Source organism: Trichomycterus rosablanca, chromosome 5, assembly GCF_030014385.1.
Source record: "Trichomycterus rosablanca isolate fTriRos1 chromosome 5, fTriRos1.hap1, whole genome shotgun sequence".
In the NCBI taxonomy this organism is placed as follows: Eukaryota; Metazoa; Chordata; class Actinopteri; order Siluriformes; family Trichomycteridae; genus Trichomycterus; species Trichomycterus rosablanca.
The window spans coordinates 10,810,883-10,838,652 of NC_085992.1; the positions used below are offsets into that span (position 1 = coordinate 10,810,883).

Consider the following 27,770-nt stretch of genomic DNA (forward strand, 5'->3'; position numbering starts at 1 on the left):
CGCTACAGAAATGTAGATCCGGGTTCTGCAGCGGGGTGACGTCATCGTTTGAAGTGCGCAGTTGTGTGGGGTGTACATCCGGGTCCTGCAGAGCCCGCTGGAGGTGTTTATGATGTACAGGAGAGTGTAGAACAGAACACACTGAATCGGTTTCACTTTTACCGTCACATTTGTACACAGATCGAGTCTAATAATAATAATAATAATCCTATCTGTTCCGGTATTAGATTCACACTCTGATCTCCTCAACACGTTCATCATGGATCAGTGGATTACACACAGCGGGGAGATCTGCTCTCTCTCCATCTGATCACACTCCTTAATACACACACATCTATAATTAAAATACCAGCCTAATCAGATCTTCTCATTACATCTGATTATTACACTTACAGTCTGATTCACTGCTACTGGAGTCTCGGTAAGTTTCTCTCTTATTTAGTGTTGTTGAGACAGCTAGCACGGGAAGCTAACAGCTAGCCTGACAGGCCTGGAATAGGCAAGAAATAAGGTCCACTGTAATCGGATTGATAGTCTGATTTCTCATTTGAGCACACGGGCAATCCAGCAGCCGCTATTTCAACATAAATAATAACATTAAATCAACTAACGTAGTGTTTACTGTCGAACGGCCTGTCAGGTTAGCATTAGCCGCTTAGCTATTTGTTTACACAGTTTACATAACTTCCTTTTATTCCTTGTATTTTTATCTGTATTGATTGATTTGTGGGGTTTTTTCTTGATCGTGACTGATTATTTACTAACATGTCAATTATTCTGAGTTCAGTTTTCACGACATCGTCTAGTTTTGACATTTCAGCTGTCAAGTGTCTGAAACCTTAAAGCTAAGGTACGACCTGTTTTTCTTTCCCACCCGTTTTGACGAACCCTGCCTCTTAAGACGTGATTGGCTGGCGGGGATGGACTCGCAGTTATCATCAGGTTTTAGCCAATCCTGAACCAGAAGGCGGGGCAGGATCAGCTAATCCGCGATTAGAGGGCGGGGTTTGACTGAATATGGGTAGGAAAAATAACGCAACATTACGTAATGCATTAAATTGTGAGCAAATGAAAGAATGGAAAAAGTTCAATTAAATTAATCTTAATAATTTATTTAAATACTTTTTTAATTTATTTACTAACAATGTTCTTCAGTGGAAATAAGTAACATTTGATTAACTGATTAAGCTTTATTTTAGTGAGTCCTATAAGATAGTTATTAATAAAATGCAAAATAAAAAAAGTTCTTATCTTATCTAATTATGTTATTTTAGTGAATGATTCTTTGACACAGGCACTGTGGGTACCAGACAGCTCCTGAGTCTTGAGGACCTGGGTTCCAACCTTGCCTTGTCTTTTTTGAGTTTGGCATGTTCTGATGTTACTGTGCACCCACTCTACCAGCTGCACAGATGAACTGCTCACTGAATTGTTTGTAATATAAAGAACTTTAGGAAATACTTTGGCTGAAAGTGTAAGTGACTCGCAAATGTGAGGAAAATGTAAATGCAAATGCCATTATTTTGCAATTAAATTATAATTTTGATGTCATTTTAGATGTTTTTATAATATTGTATTATTGTGGTTTTGGTTTATTGTATTAGCCCTTGTTCAGTGGTGAGAGGTGTGAACAATGCATCTCTCTGCTGTACTTGGACGTACCAGATAACCTAGAGATGGGCTATGCTGTGCTGACCAATCAGTTCAATCTTTGAGGAATTAGCATTTAACACTATGGAAAAGCACATTTATGAAAGTGACCACATCCTTTTCTATTCTTTCCCCAAATTGCATTCTCTCTATTCAGGTGCTTGATCAGAAAGATCATTATGGTTTGTACATTTGCAGCCATTGTTTACCTGTTGTAAATATGAACACACAAAAGACTTAGAAATGCTGAAACTCATGTCAGTTTTGTGGCATCAGACTTTTGGCCCAAAATGTATTTTTGATGTGCAGTAATGCTAGTTACTAGTTAACACTATGTATTTATGTAGTGTGTAATTGAACCTGGCAAGGGGTTCAGTGTGGTAAATATCAGAGGTGAGACTAGAACAGTGAGGGCACAGACAGTTTGTTCTACAAAAGGGTACCATGGATAGAGAACCTATCTATAGATTAACAGACAACAGATTAACAGATTTCTGCACAGAACCTGGATGGTTGGATGGTCTGATGAGAAGGTAGGTAGATGGATTGATCATAAACTTATAGATACAGTAGAGGTCAAAACTTCTGAGGGACGTGTATTTAATATCACTTTTGGGATTGCAATCATATCCTCTCTTACTAGATTATTGTGGGTTTTCTAAAGATCTGCTTGGCCAAAAATAAACAGACAGTAGCTTTGATTTATTTGTTGGTGTAGAAGGCTCTATAATAGTTATAATAGTATAATTAGTGATAAGGATGGACTACAATCATCCACCAAGCTTGGATGCTAGAAATTTGGCATCTTAAAGCTTGACTGAAGTTGTTGCTGATCACATCAACAAAAAAAAACAGAGCAGGAATTCTTTCTTGCACAACAGTCTCTAAGTCTATGGGGATATAAGGCTTGCTTGACTTTGGACAGTGTTGCCTATGTTTTAGATGAATCTTAATATACATCAGTCCATCCAGACAAATTTCGGTAGTACTAGGGACATTTGCAAAAAAGCATCTGGATTTATGGCAAAAATCCAGTAATGCATTTCATACTAAAAACAATATAGCAGCAGTAAAGCATGGTGGTTGTACTGTGATTGTGTGATCGTCCATAATAGTTTTCCATCATCATTCTTTAATTCTGCGTCTCTTCCCCTCTCTCCTGTTTCCCAGATAAACACCGGACGAGAAATGGGTGCATTTTTGGACAAACCGAAGATGGAGAAGCAAAACGTTCACGGCGAGGGCAACGGGCTGCGATATGGCGTGAGCAGCATGCAGGGCTGGAGAGTGGAGATGGAGGATGCTCACACAGCCGTGATCGGCCTTCCACATGGCCTCGAACCCTGGTCCTTCTTCGCTGTGTATGATGGTCACGCCGGCTCGCAGGTCGCCCGCTACTGCTGTGAACACTTACTGGAGCACATCACCAGCAACCCGGACTTCCAGGTAGGTCGTCTGAAAGCACCAAACGGTTTCCCATCGTAGTTAAGATCAAACATTAACCTGTTATTGATCTCACACAATCCAACAACCACCAAAATGTTTGTCCCTGTTTACAGTCAGGTTTTGCAAAAGCTTGGATGCTGAAGTCCAAGAAATTTGAAAATGTTAAAGCTGACTGAAGCTTCTGCTTTCTGGATGTGGCACCAATGAGAGCAGTGAAAAAATATATTCAGGGTTGGGGTAGAGGAGATACATCTGGGGAATTGCATACGACTGGATCGGGACAGAATCAGAGTCAGTTTATTTCGAAAGCATTTCTCCTGTGATCTCCAGGGTGGTGAAGGCGGGGACGAGGAGCCGAGTGTGGAGAGCGTTAAATTGGGGATCCGTACAGGATTCCTGCAGATTGATGAACAAATGAGGGAGATGTCAGAGAGGAACAGAAGCGGTTCTACAGCCGTCGGTGCCATGATCTCACCACGCCGTATATTCCTAATCAACTGCGGCGACTCGCGGGGTCTGCTGAGCCGAGGCGGCAAGGTTCACTTCTCCACACAGGACCACAAACCCAGCAACCCTCTGGAGAAACAGCGAATCCAGAATGCAGGAGGCTCTGTCATGATCCAGGTGAGTTGTGGTTCAAGCCTTCAAACCATCAGTCGTATTTGCGACTCTCGTATCAAACGTTATTAAGCGTTATTACGTTATTAAGCATCTACAATAAAGGAAAAACATTTGTATACCAAATTACACATCAAATGCTGTGACATGCGTTCTTAGAAGTACTGACCCCACCTATAAAGCAGTAGTGCCTACCTATACTAATAATTTTAAACAAGCATTTATTAGTCCTATTAAAAATGTGGTCTAACATGCTAGCACGCCATTGCAGAGTGTTGAAACTTGTGAGTTTAAATCTCAGCAGGACCACCAACCTGGCATGGTTTAAGTGAGGGAAGCCTGAATGGTGTCTGTTCCCTCTGCCACTGCGATATGTGATCTCTAGGACTGATCCCGGTGCCTGCGCTAGTAGGGGGAAGGGGTCACATGGTGTGGCTTTTCATACACAATACAGCTCTGTGTGAGAAACTAACACTGGCAGGTGATAAGAAGCGGCCACAGATTGAACACGTTAGGGGGTTGGGCACGCAGCAGCAGATTCAGAATCGGGGAAAAGCCAGACAGAAGTGGTCTCTCTTTGTCACATAATGTGTTGATTTCAGTCTGACCTGATGTTTTCTCGCTGTCCTTCTGCCTGCAGCGTGTGAACGGTTCTCTGGCAGTATCCCGAGCTCTGGGAGATTTTGATTATAAGTGTGTAAGCGGTAAAGGGCCGACGGAGCAGCTGGTTTCTCCTGAACCTGAGGTTTACGCTATTGAGCGCAGTGAAGCTGAGGACGAGTTCATCATTCTGGCCTGTGATGGAATCTGGGACGTGATGACCAACGAGGAGCTTTGTGACTTTGTACGTTCCCGACTGCAGGTTACTGACGATCTGGAGAGTGTGTGTAATGAAATTGTCGACACCTGTCTGTACAAGGTAAGGAGAAAAACACCACCCACATACATTCAGTACCGGTCATTTTTATTAAAATAAATGTCCTGCACTGTAGTGAATGCAACACCTACAGTATATCACCCACTGATTATTTTATTAAAATTGTCATTTATTTAGCACTCAGGCAGTAAAAATGTGTAAAAAAAATAAAATATATATATAATTACAGGGAAGCAGAGACAACATGAGTGTGGTGCTGGTGTGTTTTGGTGGGGCGCCGAAAGTTTCACCAGAGGCTGTGAAGAAAGAAGCGGAACTTGACAAATTCCTGGAGTATCGAGTAGAGGGTGAGAACAATGCTAATGCTTACTGGATCCCCACGATGTCTTTTCTGCCTGACATAAAAAATAAACAGAATTCCAAAAGGTTATCAGCACCAGGTACTTTCATTTTATCTTAACTTTCTCTGTTAGCTGCCTAGGTTTTGTTAAAACTGACCTTCTTGGCCGGAGTGGTAAAATACGCTAGCACACCAGAGCTGAGTTTTCGAATACATGGTATCGGGTATCGGGCTGGGCAGCTGCATGAACAACGATTGGCATGTTCATAGGGTTAGGGGCAAGCTGGATCATAGGACCTGCACAGGGCTGAGGAATAATGATGATCAGGGTGTGGCTCTCCGTGCACAGTGCTGATTGGTATACATGAACTCAACTCGTGCAGGTGAAAAATGCAGTCTGTACTGAGCACGTGTCGGAGGGGCATGTGTCGGTTAAGAAGCGTCCTCAGTCAGCAGTGGAGGGTTGAATCAGTGGAGGATGCAATCAGGGTAATTGGACACGACTAGATTAGAGGAGAAAATCGGGGGGGAATGGTTGGAGAAAATAGAAAATTACGCAAAATTACGAAAATTATTCATATTTTAGCGCAGTGCTAATTGTATGCTGCCAGCCATTATTGATCACGTGAACAGTCATACAGCCAATGAAAAATACTTTGGTGCTCAACAGGAGTTGAATAAAGTGTAGGGTTTCTTTGATAGTGACCTCTAGTGTCCGAACAGTGCAGCTGCATTGAATCTATTTTAGGGATGTGCTACATTCAGAATTGGACCTGATCTATTTGGCTGAGCAACATTACCAATGTGTAAAAATGGCATTAAACCCATAAACAAACAAATTTGGCTATCCTCTGACCTCCCTTTCTCTCTCTCTCTCTCTCTCTCTCTCTCTCTCTCTCTCTCTGTAGAGATCCTGAAGAAGCAGAACGAGGATGGTATTCCAGATCTTGTACAAGTGATGAGAACGCTAGCAGCAGAGAGCATTCCTGACTTACCGCCCGGAGGAGAACTGGCCAGCAAGTGAGTTATAAGCACGCAAACACAAACAACCTTGCAATGTACAGAAGTTGAAGGACCTGCTGGTAATGTCCTGGTACCAGATACCACAGGAACCCTTTAGATCAGGGTTGCAAGCCGGAAAAAATGGGTCGCAGAGAAAAATAATAACAATGAAATAAAATTGAATGTGAATTCCCCCTTGTGGAAGCATTATGTTACAACTTGTGGAACCAGATTGTACAGAGAGAGTAAGATGCATTGTTTGTGTTGCCTGGGTCGTGAAAAAAATGTGGGTCGCTTGAATAAAAGTTTGAAAAACCCTGTTTTAGATCATTTGTGGGGTCCAGGTCTCAGTGGGTTAGAGTTTTGAAAGTGTAATACTTTGATATGACGTGACTTTTTTTTTTTATAGACGGAGCGTCATTGAAGCAGTATATAACAAACTCAACCCATACAGGAGTGAGGACACAGTGAGTATACCATTGTGTGTGTGTGTGTGTGTGTGTGTGTGTGCTAAAGCATGTGTGCTTGTTCACTGCATTCTATATAGAAAGAATAATATTAACAGTACATTCAAGAAAATTGTGCCTTTTTCAACCCAATCATTCTGTTCACGTCCATATATTTATGAACCTAAACACAAAACTGTTTGGTATGATCCATTTGGGTTTGATTTGCTTGGCAGAAATAAACCTATGTGGCAAGTGATTCAGCATCCGCCTCAGACGTTAGACGTTTCAAAAAATTCCTAATTTCTTTATTGCAACATGTACCCTTCGCCACATGGAAAACACCCATACTGACCCATGTGCAGTTGCCGATCACTGCTTTCCACCGAACACTCTCTGTATTCTTTAGTTGCTCTTATAGATACCTCAATCAGCCAGCAGCCAGACCAGACCTATGGCAGCAGTGGTGTTGGGGTTGATCATGACATGCAGCGCCATCTGAGCAATCCTAAAATGCATTATCTCTGTATGTAAGTGCATGGCTTTAGCAAAGTGATTGGTCAGTGGTAAGCAAAATAAGGACATGCTCTGACAAGCAATGACGATAACACTAAACATTACATCATGTATGATTTTGGGTGGACCGGGTCTGTGTACAAACAATTCAGAGGTGATGGTGATACTGATGGCCAGATTATACAATTCTAGTGTGGAAACGACCTTGGTCTTATAGCCAACACTGATTTTTACATCACAGCAGTGTGATTGGGTAGTTACTTGCTGTTTGGGAGCTAGTGTGTGTGTGTGTGTGTGTGTGTGGAAATGAACCATACATTATTGTTCAGTATTGCTTTTCAAGGTGTTACTTTTTTTAACACTTCACTTTATTCATGTAATAATTTTTATACAACACACACACACTTACATACACACACACACTTACATACACACACACACACTTGAAGCTGAGTGGCGTCTGATTGGCTGCTCTCCCTCCTCTCTCTCACTAAAGGACTCTGCATCGCCCGATGACGTGTGGTAGCGTTTTACGTCCCACACACCTTCAGCACCACATCTCCGACTTCTATCATTCACACACACACACTCACACACATTGACCGGACCCATCGGACCCTGGGCAGCAGGAGGAACGGTTCATTCCTTCACCTGGATCAACATCGTCCCTTTACACTCAGCTCTACACTCACACCAGGACTTTTATTCCTTTTTTTATTTTTATTTTTGATGATCCTCTGATTCTTTTTTTTTTGGGCTGTAATTAATTTGATTCACATTTTCTCGTGTATTTGTATATTTGTTTTTGAAGTGCAATTGTAAAAAGCCTGTATCAAATGCAGCTTCCTATTAAATGTAAAAAAAAAAAAACAAACCTAAACATTATAAATTCGGAAAGAATAGAAAAATAGAGCAAATGTTTCTGCACTATCTGCCTTTTTGTCGTAGGAATGAATTCAGTTCCCTTGAGGTTTGACGCTTACTTAAAACATTTCCTATGAGGCATGTGCCGAGATTACAATGACATATCTCGACCATTAAACCTTTTTATTGTGGTTTACAATAATTTTACCATATTGCGTGCTTGAGTAGCGCATCAGTCTTTTACGCTGGCCCACCACCTGAGATCCGGGTTTAAATCTTAGCTCTGCTATCAGCCTGCTTGGCATCTACCCAGACAGGATTTGCTCTAACACATGCCCACTCTGACACATGCACAAACATGAGACTGGTTCATACGGAGATCCGTAACGCGCACAGAATCATGCACTGATCTCTATTATCCCGCCTCTTTGAGCAGACACCATTGATCAGCCAGCAGAGGTCGTAATTGAATCAGTTATGAGAAATCTCCTTCATCAGTCAGCCCTATGGGTGAGCCAGTCATTGTCTGTATAGGCGCCCGGCCTGCTGGTTGCAGAGTTTAGATTCGATCTTGTGAGATACCAGTTCTGGTGTGCTAGTGTGTTTTACCACTGCGCCACCTGAGCACCCTAATTTTAATTCTGAGAACTGTAAAAATAGTGTTTATATCTCTGCTGAAGGTTTAAAGCTGAGCAACAGGCAGAATCTGGAGTTTTAGGTGGGTTTTGTTTAACTCGTTCAGGTTAATAATTCTGCACTCAGAACCCTAAAGAGCCCCTAAAATATTTATTATTTTTCTGATTCTATAGATAATCTGATTGACGTCCTGGCAGGGTTTAATTACAGCATCAACACCCTGATGAACAGATTATAAATAGATTTATCCTAGATAAACGACGTTGGATGTGCATGACATCTTTTCTCGGTGGGATTCGGGACACAGGTTCTTTTGCAGTACTGTGTATTCTGTTTTTTTTTTTATGTTGGTAAAGAATAGGAACAAGGCCCCTGCCTGGTCATGTTCTGCCATGTAGCTGTAGCTTGTAAGGAGGGTATGAGTGCAGTTTTTTAGGCTTGTGAAGTCTCCATTGATTAGTTTGGTGCGACAGGTCCCATATTAGACATAATTAGGACTCCATTCTTCCAAATGAAGCATGTGGGTTAAATATTGCGGTTTATCATATAAATGATGATTGACACATGCCTGATCTGCAATTTTTGATGAAACGGGTAAATGATGGGCTCAGAGCAGCAGCTTTTTCAATAATCCATCTGGGTTTTTTTCCTTCGGTTTTCAATAATGGGCACAAGTGTGTGTGTGTGTGTGTGTGTGTGGGTGTGTTCATGCCCAGTTTTGTAACCCTGCGTCTTTGAGTATTGGTGGTTTTTGTCTATATTATTTTTGAAAGACAGTTATTCTGGAACTGTTCCCAAACCAGGTTAGGCTGAAACGTTGCTCACATGTGTTTGTGCCCATGCCCATGTATGTTTTGCCTATGCTACATTTCCAGACAGATCTCAACACTGATATTTTATTATTGCGGATTTTTGTATACTCTGCGTTTTCGTGTTCTGTCGTTGAGGTCCCCTCATGATATACAAGTGCAAGTTATGCCTAAAAATGTTGTTATTAAAGTGTAATAACAAAACAACCACTAATAAACACCATCGTTGCCAGATTAGCATCATATTCATTGCAAAAATGAATTAATCCTATAGCAAAGAAGTTGCAAGCGAATCTCTATTCTGAATTCTGAGCTGGTTCTGCTCACTGTGTTTCTGTTTACCTCACTGTTCCACATGATGTTTTGTTGTTTTATAGTAAATTAAATGGAAAGTTTGTTGCGATGAGGTGCAGTGATGTTCACACAGTGCAGAATTCAGTCATTTAGAGAAAAAGGCAGCAGCACACAGAGTAAAATACAGGGCTGATTTAGTTTTGTCTTTGTGCATCCCATGTGGATTTTTTTTTTCTTTAAGGAAACGCAGTACACAAGACTGTATAAAACAGTGGTCTCCTTGCCAAAGTCAGGAAGTTTTTCTTTTAATCTTGGCGATGAGACCACTGTACAATTCCGTATTTATGTGGCTTTAGTCAATCACAATCAGTGGAGGCCGTGCGACAAAGTTAAATTCATGATCCAAGCTGCCATCTGTAGATTTTTTACTCAGCAGATTTTTTTCAGAAAACCCCACAATAGAACAAAGAAAAAGTTTGTTTGCTAATCATTCAGTCACAGAAAGAGACTTGTTGCAGAAACCATTGACACCCCCAAAACTGCCATAAAATACATGTGTAGGCCTAAGGTTAGGAACAAACTTAAAGCACATATGTAAACGGGATGGGACGGGAGGTGTAAGGGGAGAGTGGGGTTAATCGTCATCTGTAATATATACAAAAGCTTGTGCTCGCTGAACTTGCTCCCCATTAAAATCCTTTGTACGAACACATATTGCTTGAAAACGTTTAACGATGCAACTCATAGTGCAGTGCAAAGCGAGTCCAAGTTACATGTCTTTTACACTCGAGCTTGAGTGTGTGTATCTCTGGTTTGTCATGGCACAGCAGTTTAATAAAGTCAGTTTAGCAATACAAACATGTATGAATTTTCATCAGATCAACATTCCCATTCAGGAAGGCTGTTAAGTGCAAGTGAGATTGACTTGGGATGATTAATAGGGGAGTCTAACGCCCCCTCTTAAGTATGGCTGTTTATAAGCTCTACATTGACATTAGGCATTAAACCTGCTCCTCAAGTGCTTCATGATTTTCAGCTCGAACCCTCATGTAACACACGTCAGAATCGAACAGAATACCGGAATGATCCAGTAAAGCTTGGTCAAGGCGAAGTGAACAAGGGAGCACTTGTAACTCAATTGAGATGTGTCCCTAGAGCAAGCTTAGACTGGCTGCTGTTTGTTTTTGTTGTGTTTGGTGATTGTACGGGTGCAAGTGTTTTGGTGTATGGCTCTGTATTATTGCGCCTGCAGAATTCCTTTTGTTTGTAAAGAGTTTTTTTTATTATTATTTGTAATTTACGCCGTAAGTCCTGCAGATTCATTTCTGTGTTCCTCAAGTCAATTTGTTTTCTATTTTCTTTCATTTTTTTGAAATAATTTTTATATATCAAACTTTTCAGCAGAGAACAAAGGCACAGCAATTTTCGACTTTGGGAGTGTGTATCTATCTGTTCCTCAGCTCTGGGACTTTTTTGTTGTTGTTTTTTTGTTTTTTAAATTGGGAACATGTCTGAACACTGTTTGCTGCTAGACTGCGCGATTGATTCATGGTCGTATTGATTGTTATTTGATTGATTCCATGTTTTCCTCCCCAGTGCTGTATGACACCTGTAGATTAAATTTCTGCAGACAGAACGTGACTCGAGGTTACTGTACTATAGATATTTTATTTCCATTTTTAATTTTTTTATTTTGGACATTTTGGTGGCTAAATTGTCTCTATGTCCTTCCTGATAAATTAAACCTCAATAATAATAATAATGTTTGCTAGGAAGAGTTTTGAGTTAATAATAGGATTTCTTTTTGAACCGAATGATCAGTCAGTGTATTTTTTGTTGTTTTGTTGGAGTTGTTGTGCCCTTTTTTTAAACCTCACAGGGTGATTTATAAAAAAAAATTCCCAAATTTGTATTGTATTAATAAAACTGACAATCTAATAGCGTAACACGAAGCTTCATATGTTTGGATGTTGTGATGGCGCTTATCAGTGGTGCCTCCATACCTGAATATTTTTGTAATAATTGCTTGAATGGTGAGGGGAACATTATAAAAAAGCAGAAATGTATTAATTGTATGGTTTTTTGTTTAGGTTTTTTGTCATGTGATGACTCTAAAATGAAACTGTAAATGCTTTTAACCTGACCCGAATAAAGCATTTATAACACACTATGAGCACTCGTACTGTTTTCAATCCAGAATTTCTACAGATTCTTCAGGATGCTAGATTCTGGACTCTTCAGCTCTTTGGCTCACCACACAGCTTCTCTGTAGGTTTAGATCAGAAGACTGGAATCGCTCAGGTCCACATTCTGTGCTCGTTCAATCTCAGGTCATTTTTGTGTGGACGATTATGGCCGAAAGTATGTGGAAATTAATGCTAATCATTAAACTCAAGTCTTTCTGCCACAGCCCTTGCCATTAGGTGTAAACCAGTTCCACAGAGTCAACTATATCCTTTAAACTTTAAAGCAACAGTTTGAGAAAGGCACTTTTCTATTCCAACATGACTGTGGCCCTGTGCACAAAATTGGAACGTTCATTGTAAGTCAGGCGTTTTCAGTACACATTGTGCCTAATCTCACCAATGCTGGATGGGTTGGCTGAATGGTACAGACATGCTGCAAAATCTTTTGGAAGGCATTCCCAGAATAGTGTTTTGAAGTGGGATATTCAACAAGATCATGGTCAGATATCCACTTAAAACCAGTTTCCTGTCAGATGGATGGATGGATGGGCAGGCAGATGGAGTTATGGATGGAAACCATTGATTAATCTCTTAATTAATTATGTGCTAATTCTAACAAATAAAACAGCATTATAGTTTGAGATATTGGTGGTTTGTTTAGATTTTTTTTTTATATCATATTTTCATGATGATGGTTTGCATCGGAGCAAAATTTGTGTTCGTTTTTACCTGCATGAAGAAATAAACGTAAACAATATCATGTTGTGTGATGATTTCAAGTGATGTGCATTCACCAACCAATTTATTAGCTTCCTTTCTACATACATTGGCCATTTAATAAGCTACACCTACCTTATTGGTATTGATGTATGACTGTAGTTTATCTGTTGCTCTGTGTACTTTGCCACCCTCTTTACCCCTTTTATCAATGGAAAGGGATCTTGACACTTTCCGATCACAGAATGCTTCTGCTTTATATTTTATATTGGTTGGGGCGCTATTCTCCCAGTATTGATATTAAGGTGTTTAAAAATCCCAACAACATTGCAGCACAACACAGGTTAGCGTCAGTGCAGTTGTGAGAATGATCCACCACCCGAACAGATGGACTACAGTCATTAATTGTTTTCCTACAACTTTCATCTGTATAACAAGTATAAAATAATCAGTGAACGTACATACCTGATAGGTATTTCTAATAAAGTGGATGGTGAGTGTAGATTGGATTCATGTATAACAGCATGGTGTTATACACAGTGTCGTCCAAAAGTCTTTGTGCACTAACAAAAACATTCAAATGTTTTATTGACTAGATTAATAAATCAGGCGGAATCTTGTGTTCATTCACTGCTTACTTTTCTAAATAATTGGGATGCCATCAATTTCATTTTAAATAAAATGAAAATATCAGTGGAGAAGTAAGGATTTTTCCAACATGTTTACAATTTTAAATTCAGTTGTTGATCTGTTGACATTTGCTTTGCAGTCTTGCATCGATTAGTGGATCCATAGCTGAGCTACTGAGCTCCAGTTAGAACCAAATGTAACTGCAAATAGAACCAGACAGCAAGAGCATTGGTACCAGATCTTCTGTTGCCAGGATGGAAGCACTGAGTTGGGCCAGAAAAAAGCAGTCGACTGACCAGGCTCTGATTTTCCAAATACAAATAAGTGTTGTAAATAGAACCAGAAAGCTCCTGTGGATGGTCATACCAGAACCGATATAGTACTGTCTTCATATAGAGTAAAGATCTTACCAGAACATCAAATGTTTTATGACTGGTAATTACTGACCTCTCTTAACTATTGTGTGTTCAATGACTCAGTTGTTTTGCTTCTCTGGTATGTACAGAGGTGGCGCTAGAGAGGTGGATTTATCACTCCTTACATCTCAAGTATCAAGTCACAAGTATAGACACTCAAATGTTTGTCATTGGGGTTTGGTTTCCACCCCACACCCCATCAATGGCTGGGTGAAAACTTTCTCATCAGTTGATTCATCCTAAATGCAAGCAATTGTGGTCTGGCATCCATGGTGGCTAATCAGGTGTGCTGTACCTTCACCACCCTGCCCACCCCTGTGGCCACTCTGTGCACCTACATTCCTTAAACTCCATACCAGAGGCCCAGTCTTTAAAACATAATGTACTTGTGTTGGCATGTAAATAAAATCCATGGCGCTCCAATGTTTAAAAAAAAGTAAGGTGTGAACATGCAAGCTAGAACATTTGATTGTATTTTCTGCTTCATCCGCATTTTCCTGCTTTTTATGTTCATCTTGAGAAGTTGATGACGGTTGATGTTGGTTCATTTATGGTTCATGCTTCTCAATTTCATGTTTCTATTTATTTTTCCATTGTGATGTGTTTTTTTTCATCTCCAGGATCCAGAAATTTTTTCTTTCCGAGGATTCAGTTAAACACAGAAGGTATGATGATCCTCCAGTGCTGACCATAAGAAGTGGAACATTTCCTACATCAGCATTATTCCCATTTCTCTAAACTGATTGTTCAATGGTGCTTACTGATTCTCGTGTGCAATCTGAAAAATACTGGACATCTTTGATGCTTTGAAGTATCGTCACAGCCCCTGCATTCTACTTATGAGGAACCTGAAAGGTTGATAACCCAACCAACCCAATTATAGAATCACAATTTAAATTACATTGACATACCCCCCACACATAATTTGGATACATCCATTCCCCTGTACACGCTAACTGTTGACCTCTACACCCTATGCTGGTGTTGAAGGGCTGCAGATTAGCACACACCTCCTTCAAAACACAAGCTTAGCTGCTGACCACTTCATTCCACCAGACAGCAGTGAATTTCTCCAGGGAGCTTTGACATGTATGGAGGAACTCACTACACTACTGACCACAGACAAGGAAGCTTTATATTGCCATAAGCTTAAAGGCTGCCACACACACAATGAGTACAGGATTCCTTGATCTCATCAGGTTGGAGTCCTTGCACCATGTTAAGTTTCTCTTACTAGTTTAGCTTGAATGTGTGAATGTTTATTGTTGATAAAAGCTGGGTTGGCTGTGGCCAGTAACACCAGACTTGTTATGCTGAAGCTTCACAAGCTACACAAGCTTCTGTGACTGGAACAATATGATTTGTTTACCTTTGTGATGCTTTTAATGAGTTCAGATACTTGTGTAAACAAAGACCAAGCATTTCAGTCAGAAATTCATTCCTGTTTGAGGGATTGTTAACATCCGGAGTTTCATTCACACCAGGATTTATACCTGAGGGTCAGTCACCAGTTCAAAAAACAAACTGGTTGGACTTTTGGGCAAAGTTTAAATGAGTTTAAATTTGTGGCTATGATTGACAGCACAACTTTTCTGCTGCCTTTACTTCTGAGGGGATGGTGCTCCATGTTAATCTAAAATAGCCGACTCCTAACTATAGCTGCATAGTGACTGAGATTACATGTATTTTTTTTTACCAATGCTAGTCTCTTGATAAATTATAATGGTGGACCATTTCACAACCACACCCACGTTACTGAAATCTGAATGGTGCTCATGTGAGTTCAGTGATGATGGTGAAATGTAAGTTTGAGTTTGAATAAATAAAAGCTGTGTTTTGAGTATCTGAATGAGAGAGTAAATGAGTGAGTGGGTGAGGATCTGAATGAGAAAGTGAATGAGAGAGTGAATGAGTGAGTGGGTGAGTATTTGAATGAGAGAGTGAATGAGTGAGTGGGTGAGTATCTGAATGAGAGAGTGAATGTGAGTGGGTGAGTATCTGAATGAGAGAGTGAGTGAGAGAGTGAATGAGTGAGTGGGTGAGTATCTGAATGAGAGAGTGAATGAGTGAGTGGGTGAGTATCTGAATGAGAGAGTGAATGAGAGAGTGAGTGGGTGAGTATCTGAATGAAAGAGTGAGTGGGTGAGTATCTGAATGAGAGAGTGAATGAGAGAGTGAATGAGTGAGTGGGTGAGGATCTGAATGAGAGAGTGAATGAGAGAGTGAATGAGTCAGTGGGTGAGGATCTGAATGAGAGAGTGAATGAGTGAGTGGGTGAGTATCTGAATGAGAGAGTGAATGAGTCAGTGGGTGAGGATCTGAATGAGAGAGTGAATGAGTGAGTGGGTGAGGATCTGAATGAGAGAGTGAATGAGTCAGTGGGTGAGGATCTGAATGAGAGAGTGAATGAGTCAGTGGGTGAGGATCTGAATGAGAGAGTGAATGAGTGAGTGGGTGAGTATCTGAATGAGAGAGTGAATGAGAGAGTGAGTGGGTGAGTATCTGAATGAGAGAGTGAATGAGTGAGTGGGGGAGTATCTGAATGAGAGAGTGAAAGAGAGTGGGCGAGTATCTGAATGAGAGAGTGAATGAGAGAGTGAGTGGGTGAGTATCTGAATTAAAGAGTGAGTGGGTGAGTATCTGAATGAGAGAGTGAATGAGAGAGTGAATAAGTGAGTGGGTGAGGATCTGAATGAGAGAGTGAAAGAGAGTGAATGAGTGAGTGGGTGAGGATCTGAATGAGAGAGTGAATGAGTGAGTGGGTGAGTATCTGAATGAGAGAGTGGGTGAGTATCTGAATGAGAGTGAATGAGTGAGTGGGTGAGTATCTGAATGAGAGAGTGAATGAGTGTGTGGGTGAGTATCTGAAAGAGAGTGAATGAGTGTGTGGGTGAGTATCTGAATGAGAGAGTGAATGGGTGAGGATCTGAATGAGAGAGTGAATGAGAGAGTGGGTGAGTATCTGAATGAGAGAGTGAATAAATGAGTGGGTGAGTATCTGAATGAGAGAGTGAGAGAATGAATGTATGAATGAGTGAGTGGGTGAGTATTTGAATGAGAGAGAGAGAATGAATGTATGAATGAGTGAGAGGGTGAGTATCTGAATGAGAGAGTGAGAATGAATGTGTGAATGAGTGAGTGGGTGAGTATCTGAATGAGAGAGTGAGAGAATGAATGTGTGAATGAGTGAGTGGGTGAGTATCTGAATGAGAGAGAGAGAATGAATGTATGAATGAGTGAGTGGGTGAGTATCTGAATGAGAGAGTGAGAGAATAAATGAGTGAGTGGGTGAGTATCTGAATGAGAGAGTGAGAGAATAAATATGTGAATGAGTGAGTGGGTGAGTATCTGAATGAGAGAGTGAGAAAATAAATGTGTGAATGAGTGAGTGGGTGAGTATCTGAATGAGAGAGTGAGAGAGTAAATGTGTGAATGAGTGAGTGGGTGAGTATCTGAATGAGAGAGTGAGAGAATAAATGTGTGAATGAGTAAGCGAGCGAGTAATTTGATGTTCAGTGATGGATTGGAGCCCAGTCCCGAATATATGCGCAGTGTTTTCTGTTGATGATGGAGCTGGATTATGGACTCGTTAAATTCTCTTCGCTTCGCTTTTTATATAAAAACTTAATCTAACCACTAGGGGGCAGGAAAGCTCTTCACAAATGATTTTGGGCGGCACGGTGGCTAAGTGGGTAGCACTGTCGCCTCACAGCAAGAAGAAGGTCCTGGGTTCAATCCCCAGGTGGGGCGGTCTGGGTAATTTCTGTGTGGAGTTTGCATGTTCTCCCCGTGTCTGCGTGGGTTTACTCCAGGTGCTCCGGTTTCCTCCCACAGTCCAAAGACATGCAAGTGAGGTAAATTGGAGATACTAAATTGTCCATGACTGTGTTCGACATAACCTTGTGTGAACTGATGAACCTTGTGTAATGAGTAACTACCGTTCCTGTCTTGAATGTAACCAAAGTTATAATAACTTTACTAATACCAATCCTAATAAACAAACTATAAATGATTTTAGATTTTAAACACATTGTTACACAAAGAAAACTCAAGTTAAACCTACTTCAACTCGTGTAAGTAACCAAAGTTGTTCAACACCCATATCACCGTTGTAAAAAAGATTTATCTGTTCTGTAATCTGATATAAATAATTTCAGTCAGACACAACAATTTTTCAATGCACTTTTTATTCAGTGGTCACTGGAAAAAGCCACAGATACAACAGTTACACAGTAAACAGTGTTTCAGCTACTCATGTTTAGAGAAAGAAGAGTTGCACACATGTATGATCTCTGGAACATCACATGTACTGTGTAGTATGATGGTGGGAGCATCATCAAATCGAGCTGGACAGCTGATCGTCATCATCCTCAGAGCTACAGGTAAGTTGAAACAGTTCCAGTTTAACTCCTGAACCTCTAAGATCACTGTTACATCTGGAAGTACAAAACATTTCAAAATCAAATATAAAATAGTAGAATAATCCATTTTATGTAAATGCTGCACTGATTGGGGTGCAATTTGTAAAACCATTAGTTCACCTGTCCTTGGCCTCTGCGGCTCTGTCCCTCTGTCTTCGGTTTTTGAACCAGTTGCTGACCTGTGTGGCAGTCAATCCGGTGGCCTCTGCTAGTTGCCGCTTGTCTCTGGGTAATGGATACGGGTTTCGGTTGTACCAGTCTCTCAGGATGGAACGAGACTTATCCTTAAAACAGTAGCTTGTCTCTTCTCCATCCCAAATGGTTCTGGGCAAAGGAAACTTTCGGCGCACCCGGTACTTTCCAACGGCACCAAGCGGCCGACCACGTATCTTCTCAGCCTCGGTATAGTGTGCTTTTAACCAAAGCTGCTGGAGCCTGGCATGATTTTGCACAGAGAACTGGTGACTCTCCAGGATCTTGTAAAGCTTGTCGTAGTCTCCTTGATGAAACGCCACCGCCGCCTTGGCCTTCAGCACTGACTCGCTCTTGTGCAGACGGTCGCAGGCGGGCAGAGACCAGAGAAACTGGTCAAGCCTCTCAAGATCTTTACCCTGCTGAAGAACCTCACAGACACATGCCACCTGCTCCAGGGTGAAGCAGAACGAAAAAGACGTGGACATCACAATGCTATACAATAATCATCCCAAACCAGAGATCCAGTTAAGAAAAGTAACTTTGCGTTTAAAAAAGTGATGATCTTTGCCAAACTGAAAGCTCTTGAGAAAGTTGCTTCAACAAAAATAATTCTCCACAAATCTAATCTACAGAAGGACTCCAGGATTCCAATTCTTATCAAAAGAAGAATCTCTGAAGAGATGTATTTTCTTCATAAGTGGATAACAAAGGGTTGTATTAAAGGCTTGGATGTTCTCCCAAAACTAAAACTTGTCAAGGTTCTTCTAAGTTGATTGTTCCAAGTTAAGGCTCAAATGGGAAACAATTCCTGTAAGATGCAAGGATTATATACAAGGATCAAAACAACCAGATTTCCAAATCAATCACCTGCAGAAATGTTTTAATGATCTCCCCAAATTGATGCTTTATAGAGTAGAACACCAGTCTGAAAAACAGCTGAGACTCCAAAATGTCAATGATCTTTCTGAAATAAAAACTCTAAAAGAAGTATTTCCTCCAAGATCTAATGTTTGCCCATTGGCACACATCACAAAGAATGATCAAATTCTATCTTGATGTTTCTCCTAGATGTTTTCCCAAATCAAGACTGTGGAAAAATATCCAGATCAGATTATCCTACATTAAAGCTTCATACAGAAAAGCTCCCTCAAAAATCGTTCTTTAAAGCATAGCTTGTGCGAAGAACAGTTCTTATAAAATCATGACATCAACAACTCCAAAATACAATGATTACAAGCCACAAATATGACAAGCCGCTTTGTGATGTTCCTTCGAAATGTTTTTCCCAGAATCAAGGCTTCAAAGAAGAAATGCATTTCATTTCACTAAACATAGTTTAGTAGTGGTGACTCGCAGAACAAACTTTATGAGAAATGTTGTAGGAAGAAGATAATTTTATTAAGCCACGCTCCACAGAAGATCTGTTTCTAAGTATGGACGCTCACACAGTCACACAAATCTCAGAGAAACAAAAATGATCATATCAAATACAGATCCAGTTACTGCTTGATCTTCCTTGACAATATCCTTCACAAATCCAAACTGTGGAAAAGATGAATCAAAGTTTGTTGGTGAATGTTGGTGTGGTAAGATAAGCGGATCAGAGAAGATAAAATCATGTCAGTTTCTTGCTGCTTCAGTCATCAAGTCTGGAGTGTAGCTCTTTAACTCAGTATAGCGTTTCTCCTCCTGATCATCTGCTCAGCAAGAAGGTTCCTTTCCATTTCTGAAGATCTTGCTGTTCTTGTGCATGTGTGTGTTTGAGTAAAGTGAGCACAACTGAAGTGTGCAGCAACTGAGGGCGGAAACCTTGAACATGAAACTGGAGACACACACATTACATAGGTTGCTCCTGCTTCTGCTCTTTCTTTGTCCAAGGATAAGCAACTTTTTGGAGCACGAACTAAAGCCGCTAAGCCTATGATAACATGTGGACACTGTGGACAGTGTCACTCATGTTTCAGCAGAATTTAATGACAGACATATTTTGTTGATTTTGGATTATTATCTGATCACCCAGACCTACAGCATAAGTAAATGTTTAGGTTTTGACCTTGGCAAGAGACCACTGCCCTATTTATATTTCTGAGTGTTTTTTGAAGGGGGGGGGGGATCATTTAGTTACAGAAAAAAGAACAGTTTCAGAAATCATTAAAAGGTTGGGATATTGTTTAAAATGCTTTGAATAATAGTAAGCAATGATTTAGAAATTATTTTTAATCTGTATTAAATATTATGTTCTTTATAATGCATCAAACATTTTCAGTATAAGATAGGTCTGGACTGTAGGCAGATCCATCTAGATAGCCTGATGGCACTCACTGATTTTGCAGTCATGCTGTTATAACACATGCTGAAGGTGACTTGGCATCGTCATATTTTAAAATCATCTAGAAGCAGCACATTTTCCTTTGAATGTACCAATGATGCCTGCAAAGATGTGCAAGATACCCATCCCATGGGCACAAAATACCCTCCCCCCACCATATCATGACCAGTCCAGTTATTTTCTTCTTTTGCCCTTTATGCAGAGATTCCTTGAAGATGTTAATAATGTTATGCACTGTAGAGGGAGAATACACTCAAATCATTGAGCAATTTGAGCTGTTTTTAAATTGTTTATTGTTTGCTGACAAAATAGTAAGTCTTAATCAATCCTTGCTCATGAAGGACTAGAACTTTCCTGGATGCACCTTTTAAACACAAGCATGATTTCATCCTTATTGTTGTAAAAAGCCCCAGTCCCAACTTTTTTTGGGAAGATGTTACAAGCATCAGCTGTTTTAATTTTCATTTCCATTGCTGTCCCAACTTTTATGGAAATAGGGTTTGTAGATACTTTAAATAAATAAATAATTAATGTTTACACATACACTATGCTATATTTTTTCTTTTATTAATACTGAGTATTTTTGCTTTTCACTAGCAATATCTGTTCTTAAAATCAGTCATATTACATCTGACATTAACGAGTGTCCCTTTATAAATGAGAATGTTTCCTAAACTTTAGGACCAAAGTCATGAATTGCATTTTTCTGCTCTTGCTGTGCTAGATTCAGCGAAAAGTTCTAATAAGCCCTCATTAAAGGAACCACTGTGCATTCTTTCAGCCCCAACATTTTTAGGTGTTACACATTCACTTCTTCAGTGTTGCACTGCAGCTACGAGGCTATTGCACACCAGATCATTTCCTTAGATACACATCCTCTCTGTTACTCAAAAACCCAGTGTTCAGGGTCCACAGTATGAAAGTGAACCTTTTGGGCAGCTAGTATGTGCAAAAGCTTTGCACCAATAAATATGAATGTCAAATCGTCTGTCGTACTGTAGTCTCCTATGGAAAGAGTAAATCCCATCTAGTGCACTACTTAGTATACAACAATGACTTCCATTTAATAGTCGGTGCATCTTTTAACCAGAATTAAGTCATTTAGGATTCATTCTGCTCCAAAATGATTCAGCACTTCAGGTCTAAACTTCAGATTATCATAAAGAACATGATGGTTTGAGTTTCATCAGTTAGATGGGATTGGATGTTTTTGTGGAAGCTTGTTGAGCAGGACATCCAGATCATAATCAGTGATCTGTGTCTAAGTGCAGGGAGCTGAGTGGCTTTGGCTCTTGGTTATCAATCAGAGAGATCCGGCTCCGCCAAGCAGCCCTTGTCTGGTCCTTGAGCAAGGACCTTATTCTGCTCTTTTCAGGGTCTTTATGTTTTGAATGACCCTGTGCTCTGACCCCAGCTTCCTAAGAAGCCTGGACATACAAACAGCTGGACATTTAAAATGGAACTTTAATGTATTAATTTAATGTATTGTATAAATTGTTAAATAAATATAATTACAATTAATAATAATAATTAATCACTTTGTGATTTATTCATTCTTAAGATTTCTTTATTGATAAAGATGAAAGATTATTATTTGTGGTCGCTCTGTAACTAGCTCACTACCTCTGAGGTCTGCCCATAAAGTGGGCAAATAAAATCTAATTTTGGGTGAATATATCCTTTAATGAGGGTTTCTAAAAATCAGTGGTACTTATTTTAACAGTAATTTAAAAAAGAAACAAATATATAACAAATAAAACAAATTTTTATAAATATTTTTAAGATTGAAATTATTTGAATGTACAAGTTGAAGGAAACTGGCCACCTCATCACCACTCATCACCATCACAACTCTGATTCAGAGTTTCAGATTTTCCCCTCAGGCCTGGTTGCCCCCCACTGTCTCTAGTTCTCTCTGGACCCCCAAACTCTTGACCTTTCACCTCCACAAATAGCCTCATGTTTATTTGAATGAAAGGGGACTGAGAAGAGTGGAGCTCCGTAATGAGATCCAGATCAACAGGCATGTGCAAGTCATCATGGCTGAATGTTTCTGCAGGATCAGCGCCTGCCTTCATCTCGACACTCGGCCACCAAAACCTTCTCCAAAGTTCTGTCCATGCTCACTTCACCCTCTACTCGAGATAGGTCATACTTAGGGGATATTTAGACACCACAAATCAATAATTTCAGTATGTTGGTGCTCTGAGATGTCTACAGAGAGAGAAAAAAAGTCAAAATGATTATGAGAATAAAGTCAAAATTATTTCGAGTGCAAGTGCTGAGGGCAGCGTTCAAAGCTCGTTACTGTGGTTATCCAGTAACTCGCGATTATTTTTTTTGGGTGGTTATTTGTATTGTACGCTTCCATCCACATGACATGATGACTAAACCCATCAATGCAACCATTTATAGCGGTGCCATACGGCTTTAGTTTATCGTACGAGTTCATAAGGCTTGGTTGAGGTACTGGCGACGACGCAGACGCCGAGCGCACCGGTGGCACACGTCATTTTGACTTTAATCTCGAAATCATTTTGACTTTAATCTCGAAATCATTTTGACTTTAATCTCGAAATAGAAACTTAAAGAACTTTATTCTCGAAATCATTTTGACTTCAATCTCGAAATCGAAACTTAAAGATCTTTATTCTCGAAATCATTTTGACTTTAATCTTGAAATCATTTCGACTTTAATCTCGAAATCGAAACTTTAAAAAATATTTTTCTTTAAAGTGGCCCTAATACACTGTCGTAGGACACCATTCAGCACCTTCTTCTTAAAAAATAGCATTGAGCTGAGTTGACATATTTCGACTTTTTGTTTGTATATTAGTTTCATATTGTTTCATTATCTCAGTTTTCTCAGTTTTTAGCCAATGCTAATTTATTACCTCAGTGGAAACCAGTGCTAGCATGAGGTGTTTGAGTTAAATGTTTAAATGATGGTTAGCCAGGCTCTGGTTTGTAGTCAAATGATTTTACTGGAGTCTTGAGATTTTAACTTGTGCAGCTGTTCTTTTTCTCTGACTGAGTAACTGGACTGAGTAACTGGAATACACATTTTTGTTCTTTTATGTCAGAACATAAAGCTTGTCATTAATAAACTTCTGGCACAACTGTGGTTGAATCATTCAGCCACTCTGACTGCCTTTGATTTTTAGTAAGCTCACATATTCACAGTCATAGCTTTGAGGTCAAGACTTCCAAACACTGTGAGTTAGTCTGGTGTATTTATTCTATTCTATTTATATATTTATTAATACCAGTTCTGATGTTTGTTTGGGTAATTATTCTACTGGAACACCCAGTTACATTCAAGTCTGAACCTCCTGGCTGATTTGAGGTTGTGCTCAGTGTAGAAAAAATACACATCACAGAGACAATGTGATCATTTCTTCTGAATTTTATTGTTTTATTTTTTATCTTACAGTTTTATTGCTGAGATGTAGCTAGATTTTGCTAAAAACTTTCTAAGAGTTCTTGTAGCTTTGGGAGAGTTTTTGAAGACTTGCTGAAAACAAACAGCACAGGAGTCTGCCATGTTTTTATTTAAAGGTGTGGCTACGTGTCTACGGTGCTGTCTGTATTCAGGTGATAAGAAGCGGCTTCTGATTTGATACATATCGGAGGGGGAGTGTGATAATCTGTCACTCCTTGATCAGATAGAGGGTTGTGCAAATAGAGCGGCTTCACAATGGGGAATTGGATATGACTAGATTAGGAGATAAATGGGAAAAATCCAGAAAATTTGTATACAAATTAAAATATTACATCTATATTGGGTTTTGAGGTCAGTCACATCTTTGTCCATGCATATCATCTGCACTTCTCCCTCCATACATCTGCTGCAGCTGACAGGAAGTCCTTACTGAGGTCAGAGCTCCCATGATGGTCCTGTCCCCTGAGTTCGGTGTGGTTGAGGACGTGTGTGCTGGGTAGCGGAGTGTACAGGTGTGTGTGTGAAGTTCAGGTGTGTGTTCTGTACAGAGGAATAATCCAGCTTCCTCACACACTCCTGTTTAACAGAAGGAAGTCCTGAAGCGCTGCTCAGGTTATAGAGTGTCATGTTGGTCTGCAGAGGAACCAAACCCAGACGCTCTTGATCTACAGCTGACATGCTAATGGTGAGCAGTGCTGCTGGAGTAAAAAAGGAGGAAAGAAGAAGAAATCAGTTGGGCACATTAATGAGTACAGTTACATTTACAGGGTAGCATCAATAGATAAAACGAACTAAAGTGAACACGGCGATGTCCAATAATTTATTTTACATTTTCGGCATTTAGCAGACACTTTAATCCAAAGCGACATACAGTCTAAGCAATTGAGGGTTAAGGGCCTTGCTCAAGGGCCCAACAGTGGCAACCTGGCAGTGGTGGGGTTTGAACCAACAACCTTCTGCTTACTAGTCCAGTACCTTAACCGCTAGGCTACAACTGCCCTTTCAATTAAACATTTAGTGTCAATGATGCTGACAGAAAATGATTACACAATTTTTTCCTCCTGCCTAGTCATTTTTGGTTGGCAAAGGGAGCATGGAGCCACAGATGATTGTCGAGTCAGCTCCTCTGAACTGACAATCATCTGGTATTGCCTGGTTGGGTGTTAATTTGCTCCAGGTGAAATCGTTTTTATCATGGTTTCTTTCTTACAGATTTTCCAGCTCCTCTGTTGGGAACCTGTTGAAACTTTGATACCGGGCTCACTTTAGCCTGGTTTCTGTCAGCACTTTTTCTTTCCCGTGAACCAATCCAGTGCTGTAGCACCTTTTGGCCATCACAAAAGAACCGCTCTAAATGAGCAAGCTGCCCAAGATACAAGCTACATGTTTGAATCCAATGCTAGCAGTGCCAGTTGGTGGGGTGGGGTCCCATTTGTGCATCATTGTTCCAGACTTGTTCTGGGTTTCATTTCTGTCCTCTTTTTTCTTCTTTTTGCTGTATTTTCTCTCCATGTCCTCTGTTGTGGCTGCAGATGTATTTGTGTGTTTTATTTGTTACTTTCTTTGTTTCCTTTATTTCACCACTGCTTTTGTTTGAACTTGTTAACTTCACATTTGATAACCTGCTAAGGTTTGGATTTATAAGGTCACTGCAAATGGGTTAGTTATATAAGAGTTTTGCTTTGTTTTTTTTGCTTATGTTTTTTTCTGTGTATTTAACTTTCTGTGTATTTAACTTTATTTGACTGCCATTTATTAACACCATTTGAGACTGGAAATTGTAAGCTGGAGTTGCTTAGATTACTTTTTACAGCCCTAATGTGCTTTGTAGGCATTACTGAGCTTTATATTCAGATTTAGCACAATGCTTAAATAGATGAATAATTTATAAGACACTGGAATTTCATAGGCTGTTCATTCCCAAAGACAGTTCTTAAACTGCCAAATAGGTTCTCCAATAGCGCAGTTAAGGTCTGACTCTTTTTTTGGAGGGAGGTGCCAAAGTTGTGAAAGCAAAATGCAACATTAAAAACATTCAGACCAAATAATAGAGATCTTGCATAACTTTTGTGAGAAATGATGTCAGTAGATTTGCCCAAGTAGCTCACCTGGTGGTGCAGGTGATGAAAGAATTTGCAGATGAGGAAGAATCAAAGAATCACTGATCAGTGATGTTTCCTCACTTTCCTCATCTGCTCTGGCTCCAGGTTGAAGAGTGTAGCTTCCAAGCTGGTTCTTCTTTGATGAAGCAGAATGATTGTATACTAATTGTGAACTTAAATCCATCTGCTCAAAGTTCAGATCTGACTCCATCTTTTTTACATGGCTCGGAAAGAAAGGCATTGATAAGAGGGTTTTTTCTCCTTCAGCTGATCCATTCATCCCATTTCCTATTCCATACATTCCGTTTTCTTCTGCATGAAATGAGACGTCTGGTTTTGTCTGTTTTCCACTGTTTTCGAATCCATCCATCCCTTTTTCATCCACTTCTTTTTCCTCAGTGCTGTTTATTCCAGGTCTGTAGTTCGGTGGCTGAAGGTTAAGGCTCGACCCGCTGAAGAGCAGGTTTCCTGGGAAGGAGAGGAATCTGGAAGAGGAAGGAACGGAGCTCCTGGTCCTGTTAAACCCAAATCCTGAGTGTTTACCACCTTCTGTTGGGTGGAGGACGACGCCTGTATCTGAAGCTCCATAAGGAGATATTTGGGATGAAGTTCCACTAATAGAACTTGAGATTGGACATGGAGACAGATCCTCCTGTCCTTTGCCGCTCTCGTCTTCAGTACTGTGGTTCCCGTCTGATTCACTAAGAGAGAAACAGATGGGATTAGCTTATACCTGTAGGTGCATTTTCAAGAACTTTAAGCCTTCGATAAATATTTTTTTGTAGGCCAATATCTTTACTCATAAAGTGTAACAGTTGAAGTCAAAGGTTTACATACACCTGTAAAGAAAGATGTATTTCATGACTATCTGGCAATTTCAATAACTGCTGCAACTCGTCTCCTGCTGTGAGACTTACTGTAGATTATGAATTTGGGTGTGTAAAAAGTTCTATAATGTCAGTGAACATTGTGGCATGGCTACTACAGCAAGCCCAAATAAATAAGGCTAGTGTGACTATCAAAATAACATGATATGGTCAAAAGTATGTAAACACCTTGTCTAACTAGGTTTTGATGCTTAAGCCACACCCATTGTCAACAGGGTGTGTATTTAAAATAAATGATATGGTTTCAACTTGGTCACAACAGTTTGGAGGAAGACAATGTCCTGTTCCAACAAAGTGAGGTCAATAAAGTCATGGTTGGATCAGTTCAGAGTGGAGGAACTCCAGTGGCCTGCTCAGAGCCCCGACCCCATCCCTGCTGAATGTGTTTGGGATGGACTGGAGTGTCAATATAAGGGAAGCCTTCTTGTGTAACACGAATGTGGACGCTGTTATATCTACAGGGGAAACAGGGGTGGAGGTGAGCTCTATATTAACGTCTGTGGTTTCAAAATGGAATTTCCAACAAGCTTATAGTCAGACATCAACATATGTTAGCCATATGGTGTACATTAAGGTCACCCTAAGTGGATAAAATTGTAAGAAATGTTTTTGTCCATTCTTCTTTTATCTCTTGAAAGGTACTGTATGTTTTGGTTTGACATAAGAAAATCTCAATAAAGAAAATGGTTTAAAAAAAATGTTTTTGTTTTTCAGCTGCATATTTTAATATATTATATTTAAAATTCAAAATCTGTTGTAAGTTCTGAACCTAAACATAAACTTTAGAATTTAGAATTAGGTTTTTAATCTCACTCTTCAGTGATTCTAGAAGAAAAACCCAAAACTACTGCTTGCTTTTACATGACATAGGAGATCCAGTACACCCTGAGTTGTATCCTGACCAAAACATGATGTCCGGCTAATACAGGGTGGAATGTTTCTTTTAC

At 39.9% G+C, this 27,770-nt stretch overlaps 2 protein-coding genes across 2 annotated transcripts; one reads left to right on the forward strand and one right to left on the reverse strand.

Annotated features, from left to right (window-relative positions):
• Positions 1 to 93: 93 nt before the first annotated feature.
• ppm1aa (protein phosphatase, Mg2+/Mn2+ dependent, 1Aa) lies at positions 94 to 11,668 on the forward strand. The gene is made up of 8 exons (XM_062995692.1): positions 94 to 421; positions 2,821 to 3,096; positions 3,427 to 3,720; positions 4,355 to 4,633; positions 4,821 to 4,938; positions 5,840 to 5,951; positions 6,343 to 6,400; positions 7,392 to 11,668. The coding sequence occupies exons 2-8, from the start codon at positions 2,839 to 2,841 to the stop codon at positions 7,419 to 7,421; spliced, it is 1,149 nt and encodes a 382-aa protein (XP_062851762.1). The 5' UTR covers positions 94 to 421; positions 2,821 to 2,838; the 3' UTR covers positions 7,422 to 11,668.
• A 6,033-nt stretch (positions 11,669 to 17,701) lies between these two features.
• six1a (SIX homeobox 1a) lies at positions 17,702 to 18,548 on the reverse strand. The gene is made up of 2 exons (XM_062994882.1): positions 17,989 to 18,548; positions 17,702 to 17,883 (listed from the first exon to the last, which is right to left on the reverse strand). The coding sequence occupies exons 1-2, from the start codon at positions 18,546 to 18,548 to the stop codon at positions 17,784 to 17,786; spliced, it is 660 nt and encodes a 219-aa protein (XP_062850952.1). The 3' UTR covers positions 17,702 to 17,783.
• Positions 18,549 to 27,770: the final 9,222 nt, after the last annotated feature.

What these genes read in the sequence shown, in the direction of transcription:
- ppm1aa (XM_062995692.1), top strand. Translation starts at nt 2,839, where the DNA reads ATGGGTGCATTTTTGGACAAACCGAAGATGGAGAAGCAAAACGTTCAC. An exon ending in GAGGCTCTGTCATGATCCAG is followed by an intron (nt 3,721 to 4,354) that starts GTGAGTTGTGGT and finishes TTCTGCCTGCAG; the next exon opens with CGTGTGAACGGTTCTCTGGC. An exon ending in TCGACACCTGTCTGTACAAG is followed by an intron (nt 4,634 to 4,820) that starts GTAAGGAGAAAA and finishes ATATAATTACAG; the next exon opens with GGAAGCAGAGACAACATGAG.
- six1a (XM_062994882.1), bottom strand. Translation starts at nt 18,548, where the DNA reads ATGTCCACGTCTTTTTCGTTCTGCTTCACCCTGGAGCAGGTGGCATGT. An exon ending in GCCGCAGAGGCCAAGGACAG is followed by an intron (nt 17,884 to 17,988) that starts GTGAACTAATGG and finishes TTGTACTTCCAG; the next exon opens with ATGTAACAGTGATCTTAGAG.